The 25,416-nt window shown below is 53.0% G+C and overlaps 2 protein-coding genes across 2 annotated transcripts; one reads left to right on the top strand and one right to left on the bottom strand.

The window, feature by feature from the left end:
- Positions 1–137: 137 nt before the first annotated feature.
- Positions 138–14,620, bottom strand: DCST1 (DC-STAMP domain containing 1). Its single transcript, XM_063106964.1, has 16 exons — positions 14,548–14,620; positions 14,075–14,200; positions 13,910–13,984; positions 9,476–9,604; positions 8,997–9,136; positions 8,029–8,245; positions 7,784–7,927; positions 7,112–7,233; positions 6,522–6,679; positions 4,318–4,417; positions 4,093–4,188; positions 3,842–3,968; positions 3,358–3,474; positions 2,562–2,704; positions 2,292–2,405; positions 138–389 (listed from the first exon to the last, which is right to left on the bottom strand). Exons 1-16 carry the CDS (start codon positions 14,603–14,605, stop codon positions 138–140), a joined length of 2,118 nt encoding a protein of 705 aa, XP_062963034.1. The 5' UTR covers positions 14,606–14,620.
- Positions 14,621–14,935: 315 nt separating this feature from the next.
- DCST2 (DC-STAMP domain containing 2) lies at positions 14,936–25,395 on the top strand. The gene is made up of 15 exons (XM_063105845.1): positions 14,936–15,203; positions 15,359–15,529; positions 15,861–15,962; positions 16,194–16,391; positions 16,740–16,805; positions 17,307–17,520; positions 17,646–17,803; positions 18,493–18,657; positions 19,833–20,000; positions 20,145–20,245; positions 20,911–21,041; positions 21,374–21,501; positions 21,986–22,079; positions 22,186–22,326; positions 25,182–25,395. Exons 1-15 carry the CDS (start codon positions 14,936–14,938, stop codon positions 25,393–25,395), a joined length of 2,319 nt encoding a protein of 772 aa, XP_062961915.1.
- Positions 25,396–25,416: the final 21 nt, after the last annotated feature.

Below are 25,416 nucleotides of genomic sequence, written 5' to 3'. Positions count from 1 at the left end.
GGGATCAGGCAGGCCAGGTCTTCCGACTGCCGGCCAGGCGGCGCCCCAGTCCCGGTCCCTCGCGAAGCGCAGGCAGCAGGAGCTTACAGAGCGCTTTATTAAACGGGAAGGTGCGGGAGAGCGAGCAGGATGCTACTTCACTCCGCGTAGGTAGCGTCGTCGTTGCTGTCACTGTAGGCGGAGGAGGAGAGCTCCTCGGGGGGTGTGCAGGCCGGGCACTGTTGCCGCATGTCATCCCAACACGACTGGCAGTACACAGCCTCGCAGTCGGGCGTCGGGCACACGTAGCACTTGGGCGTCTCAGGTACTTGGCACACCACGCAGCGCCGGCGCAGCCAGCGGCGCAGGAGCGGGCAGTGGCGGTGCAGGATGTCCATCAGATGGCGATGCTGTTGGGAGGGGGGTTAAAGACAGCTGGGGAGCGAGCCGGGGAAGAAGGGGTTGCGAAGGGAACTCACGGCGCTTCTTGTCCGAATTCGCAAGGCCTGACAGGCCCACACGTTGGAGGAGGCTGGGTTGGGCAAAGAAGACCCCTGGAGGGCGAGAGTGCAATGGAAGTGGGTTCTAGAGAGCCTCCCTCCCCCACTCCGCGATGGAGAGTGGGAGGATGCAGCCTCCAGGCTGTCTCCCAGCTGATATCTGAAACGACTGTCATTTGCACTTTCGCATAAACCATCTTACTTGGATCTCACGGTGAGGCTGAGAAGTGAGTATGGCAGATAGACTATCACTACTGTTATCCCCACTTTACAGATGAGAAAGGTGAAGTGACTTTCGCAAAGGCACGCAGATAGTGAACAATCAAGCCTGGCGAGACCCAGGTGCTCTAATTCCAAATCACAAGCCTAGGTGATTATACTCTCCCGTCCCTGAACGTTGTCTCTTCTGTGCTAGTTTCTCCTTAGAGTAGCCCTGGCACTTGACATTCCCTTTGGACTCTGTCTTTGCACATTCTGTTCCCTTGGCTTGGAATGAATGTCCCTCACATTTCCATCTGCTCATTCAAATCCAGTTTATTTCAGGATTGGGTCAAGGACTCTCAGTATGTTCTTTTGTTGTTGATTGTTGTTTGTTTTTTCATCAAATATTCATTCACTCCCTATTGTGTGTCAGTGGGGCTTGGAGGAATCTAGGCACTAGAGTTGAGTTAAGCAGTTTCACTTTAATGAACTTTGTTAGGGCTGATTAAATAAGAATGGCTGCCATTCATTGTTCTGTTTATAATGTCAGGCCCTGTACTAAGAAAATGTAATTAACCCAATTCAAACAATAGGGCTGGCTGGTTAGCCAACTGGTTAGAGTGCAGCCTTATAACACCAAGGTCATGGGTTCGGATCCCTTTACCAGCCAGCTGCCAAAGCAAACAGTAACCATATGAGACAGATGTTGTTATTGCCTTCATGTCTTTTTCAGGTGAGAAAACTGACACTTGGAGAGGTGGTCACTTGCTCAGTGTCTCACAATGGTAACAAACATGTATACAGAACTTGCTGCATGCCAGCACCATGAGAATTAAAATTCATTAATCCTTACAACAACCAGATGGAGAAATTAACCCCATTTTACAGAAAGGAAAAAACCAAGGTACAGCAGTTATGTGCTGAAGATCACACAGTTGTCATTAATAAGGGGAGGAGCCAGGACTCAAGCCCAGGCCCTCTGGCACCAGAGCTCCACACCTGACTACCACTCTATACTGATCTCTAGCGATCAGGCCTTTCAGATTTGTCCAACCTTCCATTCTTCAGAGGGAGTAACTGAAGCCCAGTGAAGACCTTGGGCAAGGTCACACAGCTTAATGAAGGAGTGTGAACTGGAACCTGGTTTTTCTGACTCTGTGCTATTTCCATATACCACGTGCTTCTGCACGAGGCCTTCCTGACCCCCAGTCCACCTGCCTCCTCCCCCTCCTCTGAACTGCACTGATCATCTTGTATGCAACCCTTTCAGTAGAACCTGTGGCTTTGCCTTTGGCCCCTGCTTCTCTGATGAACTCCTCTTGCTTTCCTATGACCAGACTGTATTAAATCTGATTCCTCTTTTCTGCCTGCTTCTTGATAGTCCACTAAATTTCTCAGGCAGGCTGAATCCTGGGGTACAGAGATGGACACAGCCCTGACTTCCAGGAGCTGGATGGCTGGGACTCTTGGCATGCATAATGTCAGAACTCACTGAGCTCAGGTAGGCCTGGGACCACTATGGGTGCTGGGCCAACTGGAGGAAAATGCCCCCCCCCCCCCAGCTCTCGGACCCAGGCAGAAGCTGGCCAGAGTGCACAAGCCTGTACTCACTGGAGCCTTCTGCTGTCGCACCCGCCTCACAATGGCAGCCCTCCTCAGTTTGGTGAAGGCTGCTCTCTTCCTCAGCAGCTCATTGTAGAGGAACAGGATCCGCTTCTTCTCTTGCTGGGGGCAGGGAGAGGGGGTCAATGACCATGACAATGCCGAGGAAGAAAGCATCTCCCAAAGTTGGGGTTGATAGGGAGATGGGTGTGGGCAGGTGTGTTTGTGTGTGTGTGCCCACGGGTGTGTAAGTGTGGAGAGGTCTGGGGAGGGGCTCACCTTGGGGAAGTAGAAGGCTGCAATGACCCTCCGGAGCCGGTAGCCAAAAGCCTGAACCAGGCAGAGACACACTAGGAGGCCAATTGGTAGCACTGCTCTCCAATAGGCCCTGGCATCCAGGCTCACGGGCTGGGGCAGGCAGGCTGGAGGAGGGAGCAGGCCTGTCAGGGGTCTGGTCAAGGTCAGCTGAGGGACAGGGCAGCCCTGGGGTGAACTCCCCATCCCAGTGGGAAATGCAGGCTAGGCTTCTGATTCCTCTGCTCTCCTGCCTGCCCCTCGCCCTGCAGAGCTGCACTTTCAATACTGGAGCCATTAGGCCCATGAGGCTGTTTACTCAGTGTGACACAGATCTTGAAAATTGCCATCACGGCAGAAAGTTCTCTTGGACAGCACTGCTCTACAGGACTGGGACTCTCTGGCCCCAAGGACCCGGCCCCAGACTCTTCTGACCCAAGCTTGTCATCCTCCACTTCTTCAAGCTTGCCCTGATGTGTTCCTTGCCCCTATTTCCCCTACTCAAGCACACCAACCCCGATCTCTCCATACCAACAGCCAAGTCCCACAACTCTTTACCTTGGAATTTTTTTTTTTTTTTTTGGTCTTTTTCGTGACCGGCACTCAACCAGTGAGTGCACGGTCCATTCCTATATAGGATCCGAACCCGCGGCGGAAGAGTCGCCGCGCTCCCAGCGCCGCACTCTCCCTAGTGCGCCACGGGCTCGGCCCAACCTTGGAATTTTTTGACTCTTGCTCCCAGCCCTCAATTCTTCTGATCCAAACTTTCAACATCACTCACGCATGTTGTTTGATTCCACTGCTGTCTCTGAGGAGGTATTCAGGGCCCCAATAGTTTTCCGAAGAAGCCGGGCGAGCATGGAGTCTCCCTCTACCTTTACCTCCAGTTTATGACTGCCTGAGACCAGAACGGGGTGGGGGTAGGAGTCAGGAAAGATTTGGAATTAAGGGGGTGGGCCAGGATGGGGGCTGGATGTGGGGGAGGGGTCAAGGTATAGAAGTACTTCTTAGCTGCCCAGGCCTTTTCAGGGCTTCACTAAATGCTAACCCCTTTCTGTAAATGGGTAGCTGAGGCCCTCAGTGACAGCTGTCAGGTTGCAAGGCTGAGATTTGATCTTGAGGAAGACAGGGGGCCTGAGTTACAGAAGGGGGAGCAGAAGAAGGAGACACAATAGGAAGAACTGGGGTGGGGTGGCTGCACAGGGGTTGGAGTTCTCCAGAGAGTGTCTCCTGGGCCTGGACCCTGGAGTGGGGTTTGGGCTCACTGCGGAAGGAGTACTGCAGGAAGGAGTGGTGGCGGATGGTGTCAAAGATGGAGTAGAGAGCCCAGTCTAGTCCGCACAGCAGCAGCAGCAGCAGCAGAATGGGCAGTGTCTCCAGGAGCTCCCTTACCTGCCCAAAGAGCAGGAGGGGTGGAGCTGGGCAGCCCTCAGCCCTGGCAAGGGGCACCTTTTGCCTCCACCCTCCGATTCATGCCTGGAGTTGCACCCCGAGGCCTACTCCCACACCATCCTACCAAATTTCTCATTTCTGAGGCCTGGATAGTGGGCTTGCAAGGGAAAATGACGGTTTTCTCTTCAGCTTTGCGGAGCGGCAGCAAAGTCCGTTTGCCCTGGAAAAAAATGTCCATACAGTGAGGAACCCCATGGGCCCTATGCCCTTTTTCCTCTGTCCTCCTGCAGTGTGAATCCCACACAGGGCACATGGCAAGGCATCCTTAGGTAGGACTGTGCTCACTCACCATCTTCTTCCTGCGTTCATCGATCTGACAGAAGTAGGTGCTGATGTAGATATTGTCAAAGCGAATGTCCCGGTGATAGCTGTCTGCATAGGAGAAGGACCTGTGGATGGATGGGCAGGGATGTCTCCATCTCCTCCTTCATGTTCTCCTCACCTACTCCCAAACCTGGGCTTCATTAGGCTCAGTCATTCAACCAACCAATCACATTCATTGAGCACCATCTATGACCTAGGCACTGTGCTGGGTAATGGTGATAACAAGAAGACTCTGTTCCTGCCTTCCCACTGTGTAGTGGAAGACATCCACCTACACTACTGATGAGACATCACCCAGGTGAATAGGAGATGGGTGGGGGCTCCGAGGAGGGCATGGCCAGTCTGTCCAGGAGGGAGGTAGGTGTGTGCATGTGAGGGAGAGGCAGGCATGCATCTGTCGGATGAATGGCAAACAGGGGCAAGAGACAGGAAACCCCTCAAGGTTGCAGGAATCACTTAATCCACTGTGACTCCCACATCGACATCTCAAGTTCCTGACTCCTGGCTTTGCTTGTGGCACGTCTCTTGGAGGTTATCTCAAGCAAAACTCACCCCAAACAACTGTCTCCCTTCTTCCCGACACACCCCTGCCCCTCTCTGGCTACACTTGAGCATGGTTGTGTGTGTGCGTGTGTGCACACGTACATGTGTATCTATCCTCCATGTACCTACCAAAGTCCCACATAATGCTTTGGTTTCCTAAAGAAAAATGTTAATTGTTGGAAATGTGTTTAAAACTGTAAAAATACATTAAATAACTGCTGTAAAGTGTGAAACGTAAGTTCCAATGCTATTGGTTCTGGGACCCTGTAAAAATTCACATCTTCGCCTTTAAGATAGAAATAACTATAAATGCAAAGACAGACTGTGAGCACCCCCTTGTGGAGAGACCTACTGTGGTGGTGCCTGGGTTTCCTGAATCCCGGCCTGCCTTCCTGCTGGCTCTGTCCCCTCAGTGAGTGACCTCACCCAGGTTGAAAGCCTGGAAATGGTTTTTGACTCTGTACCTCCTTCCTTTCCTCCCCAAGCTGGCTCTGAGACCTGCTGTACCTTTCCCCTTCCTCCCTCCCTCCATCTCAGGCCACCTTCCTGCCACACCCCACCCCAGCTAGGCCTCCCTGACCCAGCCTGGCCTCCCTGCTACCAGCCTGCCCCAGTCCATCTTATAACAACCCCCAGAATGAGGCCTTCCTGCAGGGCTTTCCAGACTGTTCTGGTCATGCCCACTTCAGCCCAGTCCTCCACCTCAGCCTCTTTCCTCTACACCTGCAGATCCTAGGTTCCTTGCCTAAGAGAATGCCCTTCCTTTTCTTCACCATGGCTCCCCATCTGTAGGTTTTGGAACCCAGTTATCGCCTTTCCAGGGGCACTTCCTCAGTTCCCACTCCTGTCCCAACAGCCAGTCCATAGAATGGCCCTTGAGCACTCTCTGTCTTATGGGTGTCTCTCTCACCACCCCAACTATACCATGAGCTTCCTGAGGGCAGGAATATGGCCCATTCATCTTTGTTCTCCCACAGGCCCTTAGGTACACACACACCACTCACTTGCAGTCACTGTGGGCCCACAAACAGGGGAGATGGAGCAAGAGCCCCTGTGACTGCCTTTGCCCAGCTCCTGCCCATCTCAGGCATTCGGGGGTGGAAAAGGGAAAGAGAGGGTCCAGAAGGCAGCAGGGGACTGAGGGCCGAGCAAGACCTGAGGCAGCCCAGCTGGACAGCGGGCTGGGTGGGGTTGAGGACTTTGTTCTAAATGGAGAGAAAGTAGCTGCCAACGCAGCAGGCAGGAGAAAATGAAAGCAAAACTGGATGATAAAAATGGCACAAAGTCAGAGCCAAGGGGAATATGAAGGGCAAGAAAAAATGAAAAGTCAAAACTAAATGTAAAATAAGTCAGTGTTGGGATAAAAGCTGGAAGGAGGTAGATAAATGAAGACGGTTGCCTTTTCAAGATGGTGGGAACATGGGTAATATTTCTTCCGAAAAAATGTCCACATTTCCTTTAACTTTGTTTAAACAAAGAATCCAATTTAACAAAAAGGTAAAGTGAAAGGTAAATTATATTCTGAGTTGGGGATGGGCTCTGCAGTCCCCTTCTTATAGCTTCCTTCAGGGCAGGGCTCCAGTCCAGGGTTGAGGAAGGGTCTGCTGGGGTGGGGTGGGTGCTCACGCGTGGAGGACCAGCAGGAAGGTGCAGGACAGCAGCACATGCAGCAGCCCCAGGGCCCAGTCCAGCCGGGCCTCTTGCCGTTGCACGTAGTTCCGCACTTCGGTGCTCACACGCTCCCAGCTCCTGTTGGGGCCAAGCACCGCAGCCTGCTTCTCTTCCTGGAGGAGAGCACATGTGCAGACTCAGCCTGCTGGGGCCTTGTCAGACCCAGACCCAACCTCTTCGTTACATCTGTCCCCTGGCACCCCACTCATGTCCCCCAGATCCTACCAGGATCATCATGAACTGTCACTTGCTTCTGCTCACCACCCTCCTTGACAGTCTTGCTCCCCTGCACCTGTCTCAGCTGACGCCGTCTCATACCTGGCTGACCATTCTGTCCCCAAGATAGTTTCATGCCTACCACAGGTTCAGCACTGCCCCCCCGCCCCCCTGTCACCCAACACTAACACCATCCCCCTCCATGTCCCCTTCCCTCACACCCAGTCACCTCTTTCCTGTGCCCTCTCACTTGTCCTTCCTCGTGCCCTATTCCCCAATTCCCTCCTCCCACTCCCTATCTGCCCCACCTCCCCGCCCCTACCTCCTACCTTGAGCTCAATATTGGCTGAAAATTCCCCATCCAGGCCATGGATAGACTGGTTGAGGGAGTCATAGGTCTGCCCAAAGTTGCCTTCCACTGGGATGCGATTGCGGCACCAAACCTCCATCACTGGGAGACAGTGGGGACAGGTCACGGGCCTCCCCATGCCCGGCCTCCAGGCCTAGGCCTGGTTGGCCTGCTTACCCTCCTGTGGTCCTCTTCGTCCTGCTTTTTTGTCTTTCTGTCTGTGACTTTCTACTACACTGAGTCTTCCCCTCTTTGTCCTCTTCAGATTCTTCCTCCCAGGAACAAGGCCTCATTACCCCCATTTTCCACATGCCCTTAACCTAACAAGTACTAAAAATAGCCTACATTTACAGAGCAGTTCCTCTGTGTGTTTCACATGCATTATCTCCTGAAATCCTCAAAAAAACCCCTAGTGAAATAAGCATTGTTATTATGCCCATTTTTCAGGTGAAGAGACAAAGCTCAGAGCTTTGCTGTGACTTCTCCTGGGTCACAAAGCCAGTCAGGAGATGGGCTGGGCTCAGAGAGCACCATGTCCTCAGAGCCTAAACCCTCCTCACCTGATTGCTTTCCTGCCTCACACCTACCAGTGGTCCCCAAGGACTCAGCACCCTAGCCTTGGTGCTTCCCACCCTCCTGCCACTGTGCTGACCCTTGGCGATGCTACAGAAGAACTTAAACTTCATGGGCAGGCAGAGCAAGTGGTTGAGGAGCGGGACCCAGATGCGTTGCATGCACTGTTCATGCTTTCGGTCAAACCAGCGACGGCAGCTGAGGATGGCCTTGTTCACCACATCTGCAGGAAGGAAAAAGGTGGAGTCTGAGGTCCCTACTCTCTGATCTGAAACCCCAGCCCCGTGCCCGCCCCACCCTGCCCCACCCAGGGACACCCCTCACAGGAGCAACGCAGCTTGGTCTTCAGCTCATACATCTTCTGTGTTGAGAGGTGGAGTCTGGAGGCTGGGGCTTGGACGGTCTCTACACCTGGGGCTGCCTGCCCTGAGTCCAGAGCATCCTCGGGTGTGTAGCCAGTCTCACTAGTCACCTGGGCATCCAGGTCTTCAAAGGAGGTGGAGATGTTCTGAGTCTCTGCTTTCAATAATTTATTGCTGTGCTGGGGTTGGAGGCAGAAGGAGGAAAGGGGTGAAGGATGGGGGTTTAGAGCTTCTGATAGCCAACAACCTGTCCTCCCTCCATTAGCCAAGCTTTGGGCTCTTACCCCAGGCCTACAGGGAGCCTGGGCCCTGAGACACGGGCTCTCACCTCAAATTCTCTGCTGTGCATATGTCTCGGGAGCCCTCTCCTCTCCCCGGCTGCCTCATCTAATGCCCCGTGCCTCCTCTCTGCTCACCTCCAGGCTCCTAGCTTCTCCTCAGGTCTCCCATCCCAGATCCTTACTAGTCAGTTGTTCCTCAGGTCCTTGGACTTCACCCCTTGTCACTCTTCTCTCAGATCATTATGTCGTCCGATGTCCCTGACTCCAAAACTCCTCAGCACCCATCTACCCAACTCCCCAGCCCGCCAGTACCCAATTTCCTAATTCCCTAGTCTTCAAAACTTCTGAAATCCTCAAGGCCAAGGCCCCCAATCTGACATTCTAGTTCAGCTGCCCAGAATACCACCCACTCAGGTATTTGGAAACATGGGATGGGGGACATGTCCCAATGACTGGGGGGCAGGCAGCTCTCCTGGCATTTAGTGCCCTGGGATGAGGGCACATTCTGTAATGCTTGGGGACAGTTCTGCAAAAAATGCCCGTAGTATGCCCATTGGGAAACTGTAAATCCAGGGTCATCGCTCCTAGCTGAAGTCAACTCAGCCCTGAGGAGAGGGATGCCCAGGCCCTGCCTGTGCAGAGTCCTGACCAGCAGGTCCTTGAACACTGCCCGCAAGGGGGCCGTGGAAATGCGCCAGGCCGCGCGGGTGTTGTTGATCTGCAGCTCCACAGTGCAGCCCAGTGATGCTATCACTTCATTGAGGTTGTGCCGCAGATTGGCCACCGGCCCTGGAGGAAGAGGAGCTGTTGGGTCACCTTGCTGTAGAGCCAGGACTTTCTCTAACCTACCCCTAGCTCTTTCTCTGCATGCAGGGACCATCTTCTAGAACCGTACTGTGTTTGGGGCTGAGAAGCCTGTGAGAGGTTATCTCATTCAACCCTTGATTTTTCTCACCTATGAAACTAAGGAGGCACAGAGATGGGGTGAGGGGTTTGGGGGTAGCTCTTTTAGGGACACACAGCAAGTTGGAACAGCTGGGATTAGACCCTCACCTTTTCTCCTTCACCAGGCCCACCCAGGGTCACTGCTCCAGTGTCACTAACCAGCACCCAGGGGCACACACTCACCCTCATAGATGGCAGCCAAGGCGTATCCCAGGACAAAGAGCCTGCCCTCTTTGCCCAGCATCTTGGGTATTAGCAGGAGGCTGGCACAGCGGATGTGGGGGGACGTCCCCCATCCCATGGCCCCCAAGCCTGTCAGGAGAGTCCAAGAGATGGTGAGGCAAAGTGAAGAAGTACCTCCCCTACCATGTCACCCACCTGCCACCACCCCCTTCTAGAACCACCACCATCCTGCCCTTGTCTCCATTTACATGGACTCTGATAGAACTTCTAAGCCACTCATTCACTTGACAGCCATTTACAGAGTTCAGCTGTGTGCCAGTCTCTGGGAGAGCATGGAGAGATGGCTAGAGATTGAAAAGTCAGTCGGTGATTGACTTGCATGTGTATATGACGTTCATGTTGGTGTTAGGGAAGGGAGCCAACCCTTCCCATACTCAGACTGGATTCACACTTACTCTAGGTGCTGAGGGAGCAGAGACAGCAAGAGAAAAGTTCTGGAAATAGGCACTGGTGCTCACAGTTGTCAGAAGAGAGGTCAGAGCCCACCTCGATATTCCCGGTGTTCTGATGACTACAGCACACACCATCTCTGCCCCTAATTTTAGCCCTTAATCATGTACCACCTGGTATGTTTTAACAGTTTCACATGTGTCTCCTTGTGGTCTCTGCAAGGAGACAGTGAGCTCCTTGAAGCTCATAATCCAGGGACAGAGACAGACGGGTAAACAAATGACTACAACGCGATGTGCTAAGCGCACAAGGGAGGTGCTTATGGAGAGCTGTGGGAGCCAAGGAGGGAGTGGGTATTTCTGCAGGGAGGGGTGGGGCTGGGAAGGCTGGATAAAGGAGATGATGTGTCAGCTGGGCCTGGAAGATGAGTAAGTGTCGTTAGGAGGCACAGATGGCATTCCAGGCCAAAGGAACAGCATAAGTTGGTCAGGGAAGCTAAAAGATTCCTGTGTTAATGGAGTGTTCGCCCAACAATTGTCAAAGCAAATCCTAAATCCTTACACTTCCCTCCATCTCCGCTGTCCTCATAGAGTCCCCATCACCTCTCATTGAGACTATAACTTCGTAACTAGTCTCTCTAGTTCCTCTCTTGCTATCTTATACCTCGATTTTCACAAGGCAGCCAGAGTGATCTTGTAAAAGCATAAATCAGATCATGTCCCTTCCCTGCCTCAAACCATTCAATGACTTTCTACCACATTTGGGACAACATCCAAACTCCTTCAACATGGTCTATAGTCCCTCGTGATCTGGCCTCCGCCTACCTTCTGAAGTGATCTCACGCAACCCAGCTCTTCACCCACCATGTCCACCTACACAAACCTTGTTGCTGTTCCTTGAACATGCCAAGTTCATTCCTTCTCTTAGGACTTTGCCCTAGCTGTTGCCCCTGCCAGGAGTGCTCCTCCCCCCGTTCTTCACATGGCTGGCTCCACCTAGTCATTCAGGTTTGTGGCAAACCCTGCCGGGTGCCTCCCACCAGTTTTTTTCTGCCTTCTTCCTCGCTAACACAACTTGGGTTTTGTTCAAGGGCAATAGCCTGGCTCTGCCCTGGCCCCTGGAGGTAAATCTGGATCTGTCTAAACCAATCATGGTGTAACAGGGTATTGAAAGAGACTTGTTCTGTGGTCTTGGCCTTCTTGCCAAAGATGTAAATTGAGGACAACAGTTGACAAATAGTTGTCCTACATTCTTTTTTTTAAAGATGACCGGTAAGGGGATCTGAACCCTTGACTTGGTGTTGTCAGCACCACGCTCACCCAGTGAGCGAACCGGCCATCCCTATATGGGATCCGAACTCCTGGCCTTGGTGTTATCAGCACCGCACTCTCCCGAGTGAGCCAGGGGCTGGCCCTAGTTGTCCTACATTCGAATGAGAGCCCCTTGGAGCTGGAGGTGTCTTCTTTGGGCTTACCAAAAGAGCAAGACTTGTCTCTCACTCCTCTACCCCAATCATGCTGTATAAAGAGACCAGAAATGTGAATTTTCTGGAACTGGAGAGAAGTGGTTGGAGTAAGCAGACATAGGAGGAGACTCTGTGGAGGGGGGAGTCAAGTGAGAGACTCCCGAAGTCCCAGACACTTGAAGGACTTGTGCTTCAGGAAGGGGAACCTGCCACATCCCTCCCAGGCTGGACTCCTTCTGAGTTGCAGAATCTCAGAGGGCCACTCCAGGGCTGCCACCAGACCACAGAGTGGGGGGAGAGCTTGTGGGAAAGCTCAGCAGGTCCTCCCCCGGACCATGGTGGGACCAGAACGTGGAGACTGGCACCTACTTCTTATCAGGGCAGGAGAGAGGGCAGCTGCAAGGTGCCCTGCTTTCTCAGTTTGGCAGGGCAAGGATGTGTGCATTTGCTCTGGGACAAGTGGACATTTTTTTTTTTTTTTTAAGATGACCAGTAAAGGGATCTTAACCCTTGACTTGGTGTTGTCAGCACCATGCTCTCCCAAGTGAGCTAACCGGCCATCCCTATATAGGGATCCGAACCTGTGGCCTTGGTGTTATCAGCACCACACTCTCTCAAGTGAGCCATGGGCTGGCCCCTACAAGTGGACATTTTGGAGGGCAGCAGGCCTCAAGCCACCTGTGAGGTTCACCATCCGAGAGGTGCTTAGGGGAGGGATCCAAAAGTAAGAGGCTGGGAGTGGCCTTCAGGAGCTAAGGGGAGCTTTATATGAGGTCAACCAAACAGGACAGCCCTTAGCCGGAAACTGGGCACTGCTGAAGTCCACACTGAGCTTCCAAAGAGACCATAAACAGGCCTACTGGGACAGCCAGGCAGTGAGCACCTGCCACACAGGTGGCAGCAGGAGGGCACCGGCAATGGAATTACAACAGCATTGGTGATTTAAGACTTTTGTCCCTTTTCCTTCAATTCTTCTAATCCCCTTTCTGACATCAGAAGAACCAGAAAGGGAAGGAAGCAGAGAAAAAAGTGGAAGAGCAGGCCAAGCTCCCTTCTCCACCACAGGACCCCATGCCAAGGATCAAGCCTGAGCTAGGGTTCAAAGGGAGGTGGGGAGGAAGGAAGATGCTTGAGAATAGATGTGAGGTTGAAATTTCAATGTAGGGTGGGTTGGACCTCTTAGTCTCTAAAAATAATTTGTAATTACTGAAGCAGGACTAGGTCTTCTGAAGGAAAATAACCAGAAAGTTAGGGGTATGTGTGAGAGGTCCTCAATGGGAGAACATGGTCCAAGAAATAGTAGTTTCGTATTGTTATCCAAAAGGATTCGTTCAGTAAGCTGGAGATGGTGCGAATTCCATTCCCCTTGCCTGGAATAGGTTAAAAGGCATGTGTTGCAGTTATGACCAAAGAGATGTGAGAGGAAGTCTGCTGGGGGATTAAAAGGACGTTTTTCTTGCTTCTAAAAAGGGACATGAGGTTGGTTGGCTTAGCTGGTTAGAGTGTGCTGCTGATAACACCAAGGTCCAGGGTTCAATCCCTGTACTGGCCAGCTGCCAAAAAATAAAATAAAAAAAGACATGAGAAAGAGATGTTCCTTCCTTTCTTTCCTAGTCTTTGACATTGTTGTATGAATGTGATACCTGGAGTTGCTGCAGCCATTTCATGACCTGAAGAGTAGTGGTTGACAGGCCGAAGATGGCAGAGAGAAAAGATGGAAGGAACCTGGGTCCTTGGTGGGGCTACTGAGCTGTTGAATTACCCAAACTCCAAAACCATTCTGCCCTGAAACTTTTTATTATGTGAGATAATAAACTTTCTCTATGATTAAACCACGTTTAGGTGGGTTTTCTGTTCTTGCAGCCCAGCACCTCCTGATACAAGGTTTCTATTCAAATGTCACCTTCTCTGAGAAGCCTTCCCTGACTGCTTAAACTAGGGCAGTGCCCTAGCCCCTTTCTATCGCTTTCCCCTGTTTTATTCTTTTCATACCACTTGCCACCAACAGAAATGTTCATTTATTCATTGTTCATTCATTGTCTGATTCTCTCCACTGGAATGTAAACTCCAGAAGAGCTGGGTGCTTGTCAATCCTATTCACTCCTGAATCCTCAGCAGATGCTCAGTAAGTGGGGAAGGAAGGAAGGAAGGAAGGAAGGAAGGAAGGAAGGAAGGAAGGAAGGAAGGAACTGAATTTCTCAGGAGGAGCAGGAAATGAGGCCAGAGAGGTCAGGAGAGATGAAGGTATGAAGGGTTGTGGGGTTTGAACTATATCATGTGGGCAATGGGAACTCTCTCAGATTGGGGAGACTCCTTAAGGGCAAGGACTGTATCTTTATCTTCTTCCCTAGACTGGGCCCTCTTCCATCTGGACCTCCCTCTAAAGCTCAAGAGGAGGCTGAAGCCACAAAGGATGCTTGGGTACAGAAGGAACAAGCACAGACTCCTTCCTGGGCATCCAGGACTGGGCTGTGGTCCACAGGCCTCTTGAGTGTCCCTGGCCTTTGCCCAGCACTAACCCACCAAGCTGTACAACATCATCATCTTCTCCTCTTCATAGATCTTCATGGGGTTCACCAGGAGTTGAAAAAGACCTAAGGTCACAGGATCAAGCCAAAGTTCAAAAGATGGGTCCCACCCTGGCCCAGCCCCTGCCCACCCATGACCTCTACTTCCACACTCACCTATGGCCAGGAGCCCCCCAGTGCTTGCCCCCAGGAGGAAGGCAGTGACAGGAAACTCGCCCGGCTGGCGCCACAGGAACCGGCTACAGGAGACTGGCAGCCCCCAGCTCAGGAGCCTCTGCACCGCTGAGAGGTGGGACAGTTCAGCTCAACAGCCCACTCTTCTGGCTGGGATGTGGCTCATTAGGATTAGGGGTTTGCGGGGGGTGGGGTGGAAGCTGGGGGAACCTGGAGGACGGTGGCAGGAACTTGAGGGATCCTGGAGGAGGATGAGGGACCCTGAGGAAGTAGGGCAGATGTGAGGGAGAGAAGAGGAAAGGGCCGGTCTAGAGGAGGGCACTGGATGAGAGGGGTGGAAGCTGGAGGGCCCCAAGATGGGGGAAAGGGTGGAGGAAGCCCTGGAGGAGAGGTCGGATGGGAGCAGTGGAGGCTGGGGATACTGGGAAGGGGTGGGGTGTCGGTGACCGACTCACTGGTATGGGGTGCTTTCCTTTGCCCTTTTGCTCCACTCTGATGATGCCTAATGTCCATATGTCTGTGCTGGAGAACCTCCTCTCATCCCAGAAGGCTCCCCAAGGATTTCCTGGTGAGAGAAGGAAGGGCCTTCCTCACAGAAGTGTCTCCTCTGCCTCCCTCACAGCCTATGTCTAAGGTCTGTGTCTTTTAATCCCTCTGCTCTGAGATGGGGGGAAGGAGATTAGAGACCTCCCTATGCCCTTGCCAGTCCTTGGAACTGGGTAAGGGATTCCAAGACACACACAGTAGAAGCCTTCCAGAACCTTAGAGTATGGTGAGAACTTCCAGGACCGTAGAACCTGATGGGCATCTCCTGGAGACAGCAAACCTTTGGTCTCAGCAGCCATGCCCAAAGCCATGGGGGGTGTTGTGCGCCCCTCGGGGGATGAGGAGCCTAGCATGGCACGAGCTGTGGTCCGCAGTGTGGGGGGCTTTACCCTGGGCTTGTCCTTGGCCACGGCCTATGGGCTTCTGGAACTACTGGTAGAAGGGCACAGCCCCTGGGGCTGCCTGGTAGGCACCCTCACTTTGGCTGCCTTCCTTAGCCTGGGCATGGGATTCTCCCGCCAGGTCCGAGTGACTGTCTTCCTGATGCTGCCCCAGGCCTTCTCCAGTGAGCCGGGCTCCCAGTGGGAGGGGGCACAAGTTGGGGCAGAAGGGATCCTGGGGGTGATGGGGGTTAAGGGAAATATTCTGAAGGCTTATGTAAGGGATTTGCTGCCATGTTCAAGGCTGGGGTCTTGGTTCTGATGGAGCTTTCTCCCCCAGACCAGGGCCAGACACTGCTGTTGGTGGCTGCCTTTGGAGTGGTGCTACAAGGGCCTTGTGCCAACACCCTGCGCAACTTCACCCGGGCCAGCGAGGCTGTGGCCTGTGGGGCAGAGCTAGCCCTGAACCAGACTGCCGAAGTGCTGCAGCGGGCCAAGCAGCCCCTTGTCAGTAAGGTCCCCCCACCACTGTCCCCAAAGGCCCCCATCTCCCCCCATCCTGCATGTTCTAGAAGTCCTTTGGCTTCATTCCTCTCTGCTGGTATTGAGTACTAACCTCAAAGAATCTGGGCCTGGAAAGGGACCTTTTTGCCCAGCTAGAGCCCCTTTCCTTTGCTCTCTGGCCTCCTCCACTGCCAGATTAACTATCTCCCACACCCAAGCATCCAGGCTGCCCACCTCCAGGGTGGCAGCCCCCTTTCTACTCCCTACCCCAGAAGCAAAGGTGAAAACTAGTCCTTAGAGGAAGAAGCCCCACAGTGTCCCTGCCCCTCACCCCTCAGGTGCTCTGAACAAAATTAAAGCTATTGCCCAGAAGGCCAAAGAGGTGGCTGACCGGGTCCGTAAGTTATTTCGGTCAATCATGGATGGTGTGAAGCATGTAGGTAAGCACATTAGCATGTCTGATTTGGGGGGGTCAAAATGCACCCAGTCTCCTCACCTTTACCGCTGTCCAGGCCTTTTAGGGCCCCTCCTGGGTGCTGACTGGATACAGCACAGCCAGGCCCCTGACCACAGGCCTCTCCAGCTCTGGATGCTGTACTGGTATTCCCTGAACCCCTGAGAAGAGGCTGCTGGACTCTGGCCCTGGGTACCATCCCCACAGCTGTCCCCAGCCAGGGCCCTTCGGAACGTGTGGTATTGGCTCCTGCACATCGGCGACGTGTGCAACTCGGAGCTGGGCAATCCTTACTCGAAATGCGCACGGGTTTTCGATGACGCCAAGGACAGCTGCATGAAGGTCATACCACAAGCCTACCACCTGTGTTACGTGCTCATGCCCTTCAAACTGGTGCTCTGTGGACTTGCCAGCGGTGAGAAAGCCAGGGATTTGCTGACAAGGAGGAGCTAACGTGGGGTGGGGTGGGGAGATGGGGATATGGGGGTCAGTCAGGAGGGCAGGACCAGGGGGACCCAGAGGGGCCAATGAATATGGAACTAATAAGGATGCTGGGCCCAGGATGGGGGGCTAGGCAGTAGGGAGAGACCAATGCTGGGGAAGGGGGGCATTAGGGAGAGTCTAAAAGGTCTTGAACAAATGTGGAGGCCAAAAGGAAAAGCAAAAAGTTGAGAAGGCCCTGTGAGAAGAGGGTCCCCAGAGGTAGGGGGACAGGCTGTGTCTCCGTCCCTCCTCCTGACACTCAGCAGTCTCCACTTCTCAGTGGTCCAGGTGTTCTGCGTCATCCCCAAGTACATCCAACCTTTCTTGCGCAAGACCATTGGCACCCGTGAGTGACCCCTTTCTAGCCCTTGCTGCCTGCGGTGCGACCGGGTGGTCTCCCTCCCTCATCTTGATATGGCCATTGCCAGCCCAGAGTGTACTCAGTACATAAATGAGAATGCAGGAGCAGGAAATGACCTCTAGAGGTTATCCAGGCCTTACAGATTAGGAAGTTGAGGCCCAGTAAAGGGGAGGTGCCTCACCAAAGCTTGGCTTTAGAGCAGGAGCTGTGAACAGAACCAGGGCCTCTTGCTCCTGAGCTCAGGTCATTGAGATCATTCATTACGGAATATCTATTGCGTGCCAGGCATAATGCCGGGTGCTGAGCATACAGTGGTGATAGCACACATATGTGCAGACTTTGTCCCCTCCTCAGTGCACTGCAGGTCCAAGCACTGGGGCTTCCTGGCTGGTCTGTGGGCCATGCCAGACTCCTGACCCCAGGTGCTGCTCTGCCTCTTCCTAACTTTCCCTTGCTCACATCTCCCCTGGAACCTGCTGGCCCCAGCTGTGATGAAGTTGATTAACCGGGTGCGTCAGGAGTTTGAATTCAACATGACAGCCACCCACCACTTCTCTGTGGACCTCAATGCCTCTCGGAGCCTGTCACAGGTAGCTTTGGACCTGCATGAGGCTATCAGCATGAAGCTGCTCCGCGCCCGGGAGGCCCTGGCTCTGCTGGGCTATGCCACACCTCTGTTGCTCGTGCTTCTCTACCTCCAGTGAGGGCCAGGGCTAAGGCCTAATGAGTCCCCATTGCATCCCAGGAGGCTGAAGTTTCAGGGTGGGGTCTGGTTAGGGGTGCCAAGGGGCTTCATGTGCACTTCACCTCCCACCCCCACTCCAGAGCCCTGTTTTACCGCTACTGTTACCTGAACTGGGACCATTACGACAACATCTACATCACCAGCCAGTTCCTGCGCATGGAGACTGTCCGCTCCAAGGCAGGATTGCCCACAGTGCTACCACTCAGTGCTCATGAGGCCACACACTACATCCAGCCAGGTGAGGGCCTGAGCATGGGAGAGAAGCGGCTCTCTGGGAGGCCAGAGCTGCCCCTAACCCCACTGCCCTGACCCTACGCCGCATGCACAGGCAGGGCTCGGCAGGGCTTGAGGCAGGGCCAGAGGGAGGAGAGACAACACAGAACTTAAGGATATTTCAAACTGAGGGGGAGACACAGCCCTGTCCTTGGGGAGCCCTCAGTCTGAAAGGGGAAAGTTGACACCCTCAGAAAAAGCAGACAGAGAGAGAAGGGGCAGGTGATGCTTCTGGAAGCACCCTGGGAGTCAGGAGAGTGGGAAGTACATACAGAGCAAGGGAAATGAAGTTGGGAAGGTTTTTTGGGGTGGGGACAGCAAGTGTGAATGTGCTGACATGGAGGGGGAGGACTTCCTGTGAGGTGGGGAGCCAGGTAAGGTATGAGAGATGTCCCAGGAGGGAGGGTTCCTAGAGACTGGGAATGGCCACTGGGCCCGGGTGGAGATGCTAGGCCGGCACCGCTAGACACAGAGCCGCCTGCCCCTGCAGTGTTTCCCACCCTCGCCCATGGGTCCTCACAGCTTCTTGCCCTTTTCATCTTCCCGATGAGCAAACAGGCCCAGGCTCTATCAGGAACAGGAGTCCTCTCCAGGAGCTGGAGTCTGGTGGGAAGAATTGGGGAGCATCCTCCTGACCATCCCACTCCCACTCAGGCTCCATCTTCTTGTCCCGATGGGAGCAAATTTTCTGTGTCCTGAAGACCTTCAACCTTATCCGACACCTCCTCCTCATGCTGTTCCTGGTCTTCCTGGACTATGCTGTCTTTTGGGTTCTAGACCTAGCCCGGTACCAGCTGCAGGGGGAGATCGTGGCCCGCAGTGAGTGCCCACACCTCTCCCCGCCTGCTCGCTGCAGCCCCCTCGCCTGCTCCTGTGTCCTCCCTATCCTCTCCTGAGCTTCTCTTCGCTCCCACCCTGGATGTCTCTGTGTTGCTGTTGCTCATCAGATCCTGACTTTTCCTCTCTCCCAACTCTATCCTTTGCCCCGTAACACCTGTGTCCAGGTCAAGGTTATAACAAAACAGAGTAGTTAAAGATACAAGCTCTAGAGGCAAATTGGCCTGGGTTCAAATCCTGGCTCTGTCCTTTATCAGGCAGTGAACTTAAGCAAATTGTTTCACCTCTCAGAGCCTCAGTTTCCTCATCTGAACAATGGGATAATAATGGTAGCAACCTATCTGGATCACTGTAAGGAGTAAATGAGATTATGTGTGCTGAGCGCCTGGTAGACAATTGCTTGAGAATGTGCCACAAGCCAAGCAATATAATTAACCTAATTCTGTGTACCACAGGTCCAACAGACAAAGTAAAAGCAAAGCAAAACAAACAATAAAGCACTTAGTCCAGTGCCTGCTATGCAGTCAGTGCTCAACCAGTGCTTTAAAATAAATGCTTCTTTCTTTCTTTTTTTTTTTTGTGACCGGTAAGTGGATTGCAACCCTTGGCTCGGTGTCGTCCGCACCGTGCTCAGCCAGTGAGCACACTGGCCATTCCTATATAGGATCCGAACCCACGGCGCTGTGCTCCCAGTGCCTCACTCTCCCAAGTGTGCCACGGGGTCGGCCCTAAAATAAATGCTTCAGGGCTGGCTGGTTAGCTCAATTGGTTAGAGCACAGCCTTATAACATCAAGGTCATGGGTTTGGATCCCTGTACTGGCCAGCTGCCCCCCAAAATAAAAATAAAATAAAATAAAATAAATGCTTCTGAGTGGTCATGAAGGCAAGGGTGGACTCACTAAACATTAAGGTCATATCATATCTGGTGACCAGTGCCACCCCAGCTAGACAATGGGGCCAGTCCTAGGTGCCAGGACTGAGGTCAGGCCCCACAGCACCCTGAGGGTGCCTGGGACATCAAAGGCCCCTAGCGGGGGTATAGGCCATCCCTACGACCTGCTGTGCTCCACTTTCCACCCTTCAGAAGCTGTGGCCTTTCTGCATGGTAGAGTGGGCAACTGCTATATGTGTCCCTCACATGTTGTCTTTGTGCCAGGCCCTGTGTTGGTATCTATAACTGTAGAAGGGACTGGCTATACTGGGAATATTTACCGTGACCTGGTGTCAGCATTTGATGTCCTGCAGCAAGGCAACATCAGCATCTTGTCCCAGCGCTGCCTCCTGCATCCCTTGGAGCCTGACGCCACTGGTTACCTAGTCATCGGTATCAACACAGCCCTGAGGGCCCTGGGGGAATGGACAGCATTCAGGGAATGAGGGGCACAGACTTCTGGGGGGGCCAGGGGCCAGGGTTTTAGCCTGCCCCTTGTGCCCACTGGCAATGCTTACTGCACCTGCTGTGCTCCAGGCATCATGTACGGCCTGTGCTTCTTCGTCACTGTGTTTGGCAGCTATGTCAGTCGGCTGCGGCGAGTCATCTGTGCCTCCTACTACCCATCCCGGGAGCAGGTGAGGGATCCCCCTTCCTCAGGGTGCTAAGCTAGTGGCTGACTGTCTTGGCTTTGGGGAGCTTGAGCCCTTCAGCAGCCCCAGGCTTCTCTCCTCTGGTTGAACCCCAAAGCAAATTACCTGGATTACAGGTCTCTGGACCCCAGATAGGGCTGGGAGAAGTTGTGCCTCTTGGGGCAGGGATTCCTGAGACAGAGCTTGCTTCCAAAGTTTTGTTAAAACCACGGAGGAACTTGGGTGGTGTTGGCATGTTGAGGTGTGAATAGAAATTCGCCATTTGTTTACTTATTTACTGATCATTTACTGAGCATCTACTGTATGCCAGGCACTGTGCTGGTCTCCAAAGATACCAAGATGAACCACACCTGGTCAGGAGCTCAGAGTCTCAAAGCAGGCTAGACAGGCTTTTAACAAAACATTACAATTAAAAAGTGCTTTTATTAAGGAATGAATAAAGTGCTCTGGAGACCCAGAGGAGAAAGTGGGTAACTCTACCTGGTGAAGTCCAGAAAGCTTCCCAAAGGAAGGGGCATTTGAGCCAAACCTAGAGGGATTCATAGGAGTTGGACAGAAGAAAAAGGTAGAGAGTGGGGACGGGTGCGGAGGGCATTCCAGGCAGATGAAACAGGATCAGGTGGGACCCATCCCTGATCTCCCCCCATCAGGAGAGGATCGTCTACCTCTACAACGTACTTCTAAGCCGCCGAACCAACCTGTTGGCTGCTCTAAGCAGAACTGTGAGGCGGCGGGCAGCTGACCAGGGCCACACAAGTGCCCTCCATGTGCTGGCCAGCCGGTGAGCCCACTGTCCTTTGCTATAGGAATGGGTGAGAGGGGACAGAAAAAGAGCCAGAAGTTAGAATGGATCATTGTCCTCCCTAAGTGACAAGAGGTTTGGTTGAAGAGGGTGCCCATTCCATGCCATCATGCCCTGAGAGGGAGAATTAAAAATGAGAATTCTTAGGGGTGGAGAGTGATGGGTAGGAGGAGGACAGGGCAATAGAAAGGTTGTTGTTAAGGAGGTTAGACTGCAGGAAGGCTTCCCCATCATTTGGAGGGTGGTGCTGGAGTAGGGAGGGTTAGGCTGTCTGAGCTGGCCTGCTTAGTGTCTGTGACCCTTCTTCTCAGGTGTCCCTGCCTGGGTTCATTTGTCAGCCACTTTTGGCCGCATCGGGCCTACTGCCTGGGCTGTGGGCAGCCCCAGGATGAGGGGGACATGGAGAACTTTGTGTCCTGCAGTACCCCAGGCTGCCGAGGTGAGACCCCTGGGGAGTGTGCCTCTCCCTGATGGGCTCACTGTATTTGCATATGACAATCAACCGTGGTCCTTCTTCTTTTTTTTTTTTTAAAGATGACCGGTAAGGGGATTTTAACCCTTGACTTGGTGTTGTCAGCACCACACTCTCCCAAGTGAGCCATGGGCCGGCCCTTGTGGTCCTTCTTTTACGGACTTCTCTTATACCTCACCTTTTGTACCCCTCCCATCATTACTATGCATGTTCTCATTTACATAGAGCTCTCAGGTAGCTCATTTTCTGCATGCTTTCCTTGATTCTCCTGGGTGAGAACAGGATTTCTATGCAAGTGGCATTGCAGCAGTTCCCTAGTGTTCACAGTGTGAAGGCTGGACAAGGACGATTCCTCCAGGGGTGGGACAGGGGAGATGGGCTGGAAACTAGGGAGCACAGGGGCTGGGTGGGTAAGCCCAAGTTCACCTCCTTTGCTCCTGTTCTCCTCTAGGTCTCTACTGCCTTGACTGCTTCCGCCTCCTAAACAGCACCTGCTCTGTGTGTGCATCTCCCCTCTCCTACCAGGGGGACCTGGACCTGGAGCTGTGAGTCTTTCAATGACAAGAGGTGGCTGGAGTCTGTGGGGGCAGTGGGAGTAGCCACCCTTCCCCCAGGACATCTGTGGGCCACTAAAATGGGAGGCTTCTCCAGGGACTCTAGTGACGATGAGAGCCCCCAGCTATGGCTGGCTGCAGCTCGAAGAAAGGACACTGAGCAGGAGTGGTTACTGCAGCAACTGTTGGAAGAAGCACTGGACAAAAGCCTCTCGATGGAGTCTAACTCCAAGATCAGGTGAGTGGGAAGCAGAAGAAGGTGGCACCTGGGAATTGGGAAGCTTAATCAAGTTCTTTCACATTTACAATGGGCTTCCTGGGTTCCTGGACCTCTGCTTGGGCTGGAGACAGAGATGAGGGGAGGGGAAGGAATGGAGGTTTGCTGAGTGCCTGCTGTGTGGTGGCACCCCTTCCCTGAAGGAGCTCACCGTGCAGTGGGGGAGAGTGACATCAAATACATATCAGTGTGGAGAGCACCCTAGTAAGGGATGAAGTTCGCTTCTTAGCAGCACAGAGAACGGAACAACCAATTTGGGATGGGGGTGTATCAATGAAGCCTTCACAAAAGAGGCAAAAATGAGTTGGAATTTGGAGGTAACCTGGTAGTTTGTTAGGCTGAGAAGTGGTGGAAGGCATTCCAGGTGGAAGCCCATGTGAGACTGAGAATGTGAGACATTCAGGAAGGTAGAATCTGAGTGGGGAGTGTGTGTATGGGTGGAGACCTCAGAATGTGGGGAGATGAAGTTGGAAGCCAAGGTGGGGAGAGATGGGCAAGGGCCTTACCATTTGAAGATCTTAGGTTGGAAAGTGCCATGTTCACATTTATCTTTGAAGACCATAAGCTCAGAAGGCAGAACAGAGACTGGGCAGGAGCAGGGAGACCAGAGAGGTGGCTGCCCTAGTTCAGGAGAAGTTGGTGATGGACTCAGGATTGAGCTGCTAGAGATAACTGGGGTTTCTATGCTTGGCACTGGGATGGAGGACAAACAGGTTCTGTGGAAAGAGGACTGGCCCAGTTTGAGATCTTGAGGTGTCTATAGGACATCCAGCTAGAGATGCCCAGGGGGCAGTTAGAAAGGGCAGGGCTCTGGGCTGGAGGTGTACTGTTGGGGGTCATTGATTTAGAGACTGTAAGAGAGAGGATTAGATAGGTCATTTTGGCAGAGGGCATGATAAGAGAGAGGAAGGGGACAAGGGCAGAAGAACCCTGGGAGTTCAATCACCAACCAAGGAAGAGAGAGACTCAAGAGTGCAGGAGAGCCAAGCATGTGAAATGCTGTGAGATGGTCAAGTAGGATGAGGATGAAGACAGGCCACGAATCAGGCAGTTAAGAAGTCATTGTACTGGCTCGTGGGAACATTCTTCACGGCATCAGGAAGGCCAAAACCAGATCATGATAGGTTGAGGGGTGACTGATAGAGGGGACTCAGAAACAGGGTATGTGCCTCCTTCATCACTGTTGCAAGAAGTATAATTATTTTAATATAATAACTTGTAGTTTAAAAAAGTAAGCTTGATGGTGAAGACAAGGAGAGGGTCAGCTTTACATAGCAAGAGAATAGCTTTAAGGGGATTTTCTAGAGAAGATTTCTTTCTTTCTTCTTTTTTTTTTTTTTTCAAAAAGATGACCGGTAAGGGGATCTTAACCCTTGACTTGGTGCTGTCAGCAGCACGCTCTCCCAAGTGAGCCACGGGCTGGTCCCCTAGAGATTTCTAAAAGATTTTTTATGTCCAAGGACAGGAAGTGGAAAAGAGAGCATTGAGGAGGGAGGGATGAGCTCTAGGGCCAGGACCCAGGACGGGACAGCGTGGGTTCCTCTGAGCAGAGCTGAGCCTGCTCCAAATGGTGGCCTCGCATTTCTCTGGGGAGTGGGAGGCAAGGGCACCTGCTGAGAGAGGAAAGGAGGTGGGTGGAAATGGCTTCAGGGAATGGGTGGTGGAGATTGAAATACCTGCTGTGGGGAGTGTGCAAAGAAGCCCACTGGGAAGGTTAAGAGATTTCTAGGGAGCCTTAAAGGCCCAGAAGATGTTGAAAACCATAACCCGTAATGACTGCTTCAGAGTGCTTGGTTATGTGATTTTCTCTGGCAAATGTGGTAGCCATGAACAGGATTTAAAGATTGAAGGCTTTTTCTGGGCAGCTCCGGGGAAGGACAAGATGGCGGAGAGAACTGTTTCTTGAGTGTCTTGAGATGATTGGCCTCAGGGAACAGAAGGTGCTGAGGTCCCAGGGGGCAGTCCAGGGTCTATTTCTTGAGGAAGTGTGTGAGCAAAGGCAGAGGCCAGAAGGGAGAGCTGGCAGGATGGGAAGGGTTCAGAGAGTAGGCCATGAACAGGGCAAAATTATGGGATAAACCCAGTGAGTGGCCAAGGCTGAGGATGTCCAAGTGAGGGCAGAGGTGAAGGTCAATAGAGCCAAGGAGGTAAAGGATTGAAAGGCCAGAGGGTTGGATGGGTCCTCCAATGAAGAGGTTGCTGGACCACACAAACAGCCAGAGTCCAGTGCTGGCATCTTGGATGGATGTGGCAGGGTGTCTGGGAGTGCTGGGGAGACAGCCACAGCACTGGTGGTATAGCTACCATGGCAGCCAAGAGCTTTGCAAAAAACACTATGGGCTAGCTGGTCTTGAGAAAGATAAGCTGCCTCCACTTGGGAGGACTGCAAAGACAACTGTCCAGTGGGTACATTCCGGTGTGAATGGGGTGGTGGAGGTTGTGATGAGTCGAGAGGTTGAAGGGGAAGGAAAGCTTTCTTGTTAGAGGTTCCAGAGGACCCAGTGAAGTTAAATGCTGGGTTAGCAGAGGGGCAGCTTGAGCCTTGAACAGGTATGATCACTGAGGCCGCTAGTGGTTCTGTCCTTACTAGCCATGTGGCCTCAGGTAAGTCACTGCCCACCTGTCCCTCAGCACCAGGCTTAAACCAGAAGCTATCTACAGCCATAGGCTGGTATGCCTCCTGGGCCTGTGAGAGCAGGAGTGGCTGGTAAATAACAGGAGTTGGATCCGAACAGATGGGGCAGGGACAGGGGGCAGGAATGCACCTGTGAAAACAGAATGTTGGTGACTGGCCACCCAATTCCTCTCCTTACTAGTTACCTGGATGAGAAGGGGCCTCAGCAGAGGACGCACTGGCAGCAGACCTCACCTGAAGCCCATCAATCTGCCAGCATTCCCAAGATCCCTGAGCCCCACACACTACCTCAGGAACTCTCTGCCCACAAAGCAGTCCCCTCCCCAGCTTCAGAACCCCCAGTCCTGCTGTCAGCTCCCTTTCCTGTTGATCCCTCCAACCCACCTCAAAAATAAAGGAACCAAAAGTGGACACAG

The sequence above is a fragment of the Cynocephalus volans genome, chromosome 8 (genome assembly GCF_027409185.1).
Source record: "Cynocephalus volans isolate mCynVol1 chromosome 8, mCynVol1.pri, whole genome shotgun sequence".
NCBI classification, from domain to species: Eukaryota; Metazoa; Chordata; class Mammalia; order Dermoptera; family Cynocephalidae; genus Cynocephalus; species Cynocephalus volans.
Note: the sequence above shows the minus strand (reverse complement) of the source record. Positions and strands in the feature narration are given on the sequence as shown.